The sequence below is a fragment of the Myotis davidii genome, unplaced genomic scaffold (assembly GCF_000327345.1).
Source record: "Myotis davidii unplaced genomic scaffold, ASM32734v1 scaffold552, whole genome shotgun sequence".
Taxonomy (NCBI): Eukaryota; Metazoa; Chordata; class Mammalia; order Chiroptera; family Vespertilionidae; genus Myotis; species Myotis davidii.
The window spans coordinates 636,064-642,534 of record NW_006283439.1 but is presented as its reverse complement, the minus strand read 5'-3'; the positions used below and the strand labels follow the sequence as shown (position 1 = coordinate 642,534).

Below are 6,471 nucleotides of genomic sequence, written 5' to 3'. Positions count from 1 at the left end.
ATAAATAATGTGAAGAACAGAATAAACTGGTGAATATAATATAATCAGGGGCATAGAAAGGGAGTGGACTGACAATTCTCAGTGGGAAAAGGGTGTGGGGGTGCGGGAGAGACTGGAAAAAAAATCGTACACCTATGGATGAGGACAGTGGGGGAGGGTAAGGGCCTGGGGTGGGGGGGGAACCGGGTGGAGGGGAGCTATGGGGGGAAAAAGAGGAACAACTGTAATAATCTGAAGAATAAAGATTTATTTTTTAAAAAAAGAATCTTAAATTGGATCCGTGCATTTGAACTGAGATGAAAGTAAGATAGGAAAATCCAAAGAATGATATGCAAATTAAGATGACAAACGTTTAATGAGAACACGCCAACCAATATGACGAATGCCATGCACTTAGGATGGAGAATTGTGTTTAGTGAGGTTTTATTCTGTGACGTGGAAGACAGATATGCTTCTCCTTAGAAACAAAGAATGTCATGGGTTCCAGTGTGTTCTAACCAGGCAGCGGTGCCAGCTTCAAATTTTGATAAATATGAGCATCTCTGGCGTCAGCAAACAGATTAATGAACTGCCTCAGGGCCATGAATCTTTGGAATGAAACCCAGGAATGGTCACGTGACTGAGTACCTGCTGGCCCAGGTATATAAGCTCCCTCCCCACTCGCTGACACTCATTCTCAGGACCTCGTCTTGAACAGAAACACACGCCCCCTGACACCATGAGCTACTATGGCAGCTACTACGGAGGCCGCGGCTACGGCTGGGGCGGCTTCGGTGGCCTGGGCTATGGCTATGGCTCCGGCTGGGGCTGGGGCGGCCTTGGGGGCCTGGGCTATGGCTGGGGAGGCCTTGGGGGCCTGGGCTATGGCTGGGGGGGCTACGGATACTCTGGCTTCTACTAAACTACTGCCTTAGAAGCCAGCGGCTGGCACCAGGCATGGATTGGCCAAACCTTTCCTCTGCCAGTGGCTGAGTGACCCTAGACCTGCGTTCAAGAGAAATCTCCGAATTTCAGAGGATGTATTCGTTATGAGCGTGTCTGCACCAGGCCAGACATGCGCAGCTTCGGGAACTCCCAGTGATTTAGGTTGAATACCAATAAATCATCAAATTTGAAATGGAAAATGTGGTGTTTTTGGTTCATTCATCTCCATTATGTGTACAGACTTTCATGTAAATTTCACAATCTGTTGATTACACACTGAGTGGCCAGATTATTATTATGGCCACCCCATCAGTACTTCATTGACACTTCCTAATATTGAAAACTTCCTAAGCAAATACTCTCAAGGTTTTATTATTATTATTTGCATAACTAATTCACTTCACTGTACTGATGGGGTGGTCATAATAATCTGGCCACTCAGTGTGAATACAATACACACATGGGGTTGTAAACCTACACACATTATAAAAACACAATTATATTACATGTTTCATATTTTATCTATTTTTATTTCTTAATGGAGTTCAAAATCAGGGACAAATTCTCTACCTTTTTTGAATATTTGTTATTGTCTTCTTATCCATATAATTTTATAGAAACAAGTGGTGGTGGATCTTGCCACTGCTAGTGGCTAGATACTGTCTCATAGAAACTGGAATCTTAGCAACTCTCGTTCCACAAATCTCAGCAGCCCTGTCTAGCACTTTCTGAGAAGGTCAGCTCTGATTTCCTCTGAACCTTTGGATCATATAGAACCATCCTTTGTTCATCATTTCCTGCTTCTATCTCATGTGTGAAGCAGATAAGAAGACTGTCCTAGAAGCTGTTGATAAACTGGACCATGCAATGTGACCTTGGGTTACTCAACTTCCCCCCTCCTCCTCCTCCTCCTCGTGTTGAGGAGCCTGTAGCTGAGTGAGGAGAATGCACATCTGGAGGCGTCATCATGGAGCAAAGCAGTGTGTGGCCTCCAGTGACTCACAGCACCATTCACTACATTTTAAAAACACATATTTTTATTGATTTCAGACAGAAAGTGGGCAGGGGAGAGAGATAGCAACATCCATTACGAGAGAATCCCCGATCAGCTGCCTCCTGCGCGCCTCCTACTGGGGACCGAGCCTGCAACTGAGCATGTGCCCTGACTGGAAATCAAACCCAGGACCCTTCAGTCCACAGGCTGACGCTCTATCCACTGAGCCACACTGGGTAGGGCATTCAATACATTTTTAAAAGTCATATAAATATGAGTTTCAGTGATAAATAGTATCCCTTCAAAAAATGACCACTTTATTAGCAATATGAGACAAGGAATAGGACACATGAAATATCTACAAAAATATTGTTTTCCTAAAGCTGAAGACTCCGCTCCGGCGGTGCTAGGCCCCAGTCCTGCTCGGTGGAAGCCGGGCGGATGCCATAAGAGAAGCAGGAGATGGAATCACAGGGTTAAACCTGAAAGGACAGGAAACTCCACATCCTGGCCCAGGTTGCTGCAGGCGGGGCTCAGCTTGGGCGCTTCCCCGGGCGGTAAGCGCAGGACGGGGTCACACCGGCGACCTGAGCCCCTGTCTCCGACTGCACGACCCTGAGCCGCAGGCATTTCCCCCTGGAATGTGGTCAGACAACCGCTGTGCACGTGCGGGGATGGACATGAGAGCGAGTGGGCACCACTGGGCCACGGAGGCCAGTCCTCTGCTCTCCCAACACTGTTACCACTTGATAGCGAGAATCTCCTGTCACCTTCTCCTGTGTCTGCGTTTGAATGAAACGAAATCCTCTTCTTATTAAAGAGTTTTAATGTTAACGCCAACGCGGACGTCCCCATGTCCCCGCCTCCGCCTGAATCATGAGTCATGTGAAAACCGCACTCCACACGGGGCAAATCTATGGTGAGGGAGGAGGTGTGACTTGGGGCTGTGAAGTCCCAATGCGTATACAGATGATGCATCATGGAAATGCACGCCCCAAACCTGTATGATTTCATTAACCGATGTCTCCCCAATAAATTTAACTAAAAACCCAACTCTTGGTAAAAACGACAAACAGAGAAAGCCCAAAGACACCAAACAAAACAACCACCACACACCCTTTCGCTCAGGGCTCCCGGGGGCTGCAGGTCTCGTCCCCGTGGGGCGAGCGGGGTTACAGAGCCAAGCAACCACGGAAGGACCCGGTTACGCAGTTGAATCGAGCAGAATAGGATTTCTGTTTTCCTCTCATTTGGCTAATTTCTCCAGGGACAGTTTCCACGGGGCTGACAAGCAGCAGCCCATCTAATTATTACTGCTGTTGACATTCTTAGTATAATCAATATTATCATGATTTTGTTCTATTTAAGGTTGTACCAATCTGTATCTAAAGTGAGAGAAAATTGTTTGAATTAATAACAAAAGATTTCCTTACTTTCAGGGAAGTGTGAGAATGTTGTTTAGCTCTGCATGTATCAATATGAATCAAAACTTAATTCGTGATATAAAACTCTATTAAAAACTAGATGCCCGGTGCATGAAATTCGTGCACTTGGAGGAGGGGGGTGGTCCCTCAGCCCGGATTGCGAGAGGGCGCAGGCCAGGCTGAGGGACCCCACTGGTGCACACTCGGGGCCGGGGAGGGACATGAGAGGCTGGCCAGCCGGGGAGGGCCCGGACCTCTGCTTGCCAGCCTGATGCCCTTAACTGCTCCCCTGCTGGCCTGATCACCCCTAACCGCCTCTGCCTTGGCCCCCTCCACCGCGGCTTTGTCCGGGCTTCGTCCGGAAGGATGTCCAGTCTAATTAGCATATTACTCTTTCATTATAAACGTGGAGGGAAGCCCGGGTCCCGGGTGCCGCAGCTGGGGAAGGAAGGCCGACTCTTGCACGATTTTTGTGCATCGGGCCTCTAGTGTAGAAAAATGAAGACCTAAGTCTGCTCTTGATCTACTGAATGGACAGAAAAATAATCACCCCCCCTCCGCAAAGAAATTTCCAGTGTTACTATTTCCCTTGTTCATATAGAGAAAGAGTAACAGATTTGTTCCAGATTTTTCAAACTATCTTTTCTTCTTTTTGCAGCTAAAGAGCATTTATAAGTTATGCATGTCATTGTCCTGTGTTTTCTTATCTGGAAACAACAATTTCGTGTGGACTGTGTCATTGAAGTTTTACTGGTGTCCCATCCAGGAAGTCTTCCGCTTTAAAAAGCCAAAAAAATAGCCCTTCATCATGGCCATGTGCTCTGACTGAGCCACACGAAAAGTGTGAAATTCCTAGGGAATTGACCCATAATTCTAAATGATTCCTTTTACAGGAAAATACTCACTTTACCAGTTGACTGATCTTCTCTAATGAGAAATAGGAATGAGATGGAGTGGGGCTGGGCTTGCAGGGAGATTAAAGGCTAATGTTGGCTGAAATGCCATGGAAGCCAGGGAGCTGCTGGAACGGAGGCGCCTCCGGACCCTGGCCCACCTCACACTGACCTGGTGAGTGAGGAGTCGCGGAGGAGGCGCTGGGTGACGTCTGAAGTGCGACCTCACATGGGGCTGAAGGACGCGGGTGGGACACGGGAAATGGCCTGTGGGGCACGCCCACCTGCACCCCTGCAGCAGGGAGGCCAGGGCTCCTGAGGAAGGGCCCGGGGTGTAGAGAGAAGACCGTGGGGGGGGGAGGGGTCCCCACAGGATGGGCTTTGAGGACCGTGAGGCTCGCTCCACTTCTGACGCCGACTGTGCTGCTGTTTTAAAGCCAAAACAAGAACACCAGAGCGTGAGGCCAAACAAACCCGTCCCCTGAGCCCGTGGGCACTGCTGTGGCTGCTGTTCTCCGTCTACTCTTCTCTACCCAGCAGGTGGGCCGCGTCTGTCCGACCTGCAGTGTTTATCGCATCATATCCTGGACAGAGGGGCACCCTCTGCTTCTCAAGCTGCCAACTGTGGGCGTTCTTATTTTTTTAAAAATATTTTTATTGATGTCAGAGAGGAAGGGAGAGGGAGAGAGACAGAGAAACATCCATGATGAGAGAATCGTCGATTGGCTGCCCCCTGCACGCCCCACACCGGGGATCGAGCCTGCCACCCAGACAGGTGTCCTGACCTCCTGGTTCAACGCTCAACCATTGACCCACCCGGCCGGGTTGCACCGTGTGCTTTGATACATTTCAGAGTTTCCACTTTGACTGCTTCTTGGTAGTTAGTAGAATCAATTACCATTCCCCAAAATGCCTGTGATGAGAAGACATTTAATTAGAAACCCCGTGATGGTTAGTTAATGAGACCCATGTCACATGACTGTTAATAGAGAATTCCACGGGGCTTGGCACGTCTTGACTTTGAAGATGCAGCAAGTCCTCGTCACAGAAATAAAGCCACAAGTTCAGGAAGCACCGCGGTCGGCAGCCCAGCGCGACCGGACGTTCTTAGGGCCTGTGGTCAGGGTACCAGACACTTAACGAGTTGTCTCAGGCCAGGACCATTCATGGAATGACACCCAGAATGGGTACCTGTTGCATCACACGCGGTGCTCAGGTATATAAGCTCCCTCCCCACTCGCTGACACTCACTCTCAGGACCTCGTCTTGAACAGAAACACACTCCCCCTGACACCATGAGCTACTACGGCAGCTACTACGGAGGCCGCGGCTACGGCTGGGGCGGCTTCGGGGGCCTGGGCTGTGGCTATGGCTCCGGCTGGGGCTGGGGTGGCCTTGCTGGGGCGGCCTTGGGGGCCTGGGCTGTGGCTATGGCTACAGAGGCTATGGCTGTGGCTGCTGGCGCCCGTCCTGCTGCGGGGGATACGGATACTCTGGCTTCTACTGAAATCCTGCCCAGCAGCTCAGCCTCTGAACGTACAAGGGACTTCCTCCCACGTTTGATCTAAGGAACCGGAGAGCAGACCTCATGCTGGGTTATTGGCACAGAAGCCTTTAGCTCCTCAGGATTATGGGTAGATTTTCAACTGTGCCTGCGTCTCCCTCATAGACCAGGATCCTCTGCGTTTGCTGTCAGAACTGATTGGACTGTCTGTCCACCTTCCAGTAAAGCATTGACCTTGGACACAAATGGTCTTGTTTGGTTCATGAAGCCCAGCTGCGTGTGGAGCAGGTGGAAGCCCTCAGGCTGTGCGCCCCATCGCGTGCGCCCCCTCGACAGCCTCCACCCCATTCCCTGCGGGACCAGCTGGCGGCTGCTCATCGGGGCCCCGGCTCCCAACCCCGGGTGCCTGTCCCCCACCCGTCGAGCCTCTCTCGCTGAGGTGCTGCTCACGTGCGTCGCCTTCTGGTCTGAGCTCACGTGGGTTCAGTCTTCTCCTCTGGCGACCAGGACGCTCCTCTCCCCCCAGATGCTGGAGGAAGCGGTTTGCTTCCGTCCAACCCAGGCCACTCACATGGGACACGGCTCGGCGTGGGGCGGGCGGAGGGGACGCCCGTGCTTCTAGCTTGTCCCTCGTCCGCGTTGGAGACACAGAGAGTGTCACACCGACATAACCCCCCCTTCTCCCCAAGATGTCAGCCCCTCACCTCCCTTCTCCCCAAGATGTCAGCCCCT

The 6,471-nt window shown here is 50.9% G+C and overlaps 1 protein-coding gene across 1 annotated transcript; it reads left to right on the top strand.

Annotated features, from left to right (window-relative positions):
• Positions 1 to 5,501: 5,501 nt before the first annotated feature.
• Positions 5,502 to 5,803, top strand: LOC102768853 (keratin-associated protein 19-3-like). The gene is made up of 2 exons (XM_015564159.1): positions 5,502 to 5,612; positions 5,645 to 5,803. Exons 1-2 carry the CDS (start codon positions 5,531 to 5,533, stop codon positions 5,740 to 5,742), a joined length of 180 nt encoding a protein of 59 aa, XP_015419645.1. The 5' UTR covers positions 5,502 to 5,530; the 3' UTR covers positions 5,743 to 5,803.
• Positions 5,804 to 6,471: the final 668 nt, after the last annotated feature.

Bases quoted from the DNA above. Each gene is read 5' to 3' on its own strand.
- LOC102768853 (XM_015564159.1), top strand. From the start codon at position 5,531: ATGAGCTACTACGGCAGCTACTACGGAGGCCGCGGCTACGGCTGGGGC. The intron at 5,613-5,644 runs GCTGGGGCTGGG...GCTGGGGCGGCC, and splicing joins GGGCTGTGGCTATGGCTCCG to TTGGGGGCCTGGGCTGTGGC.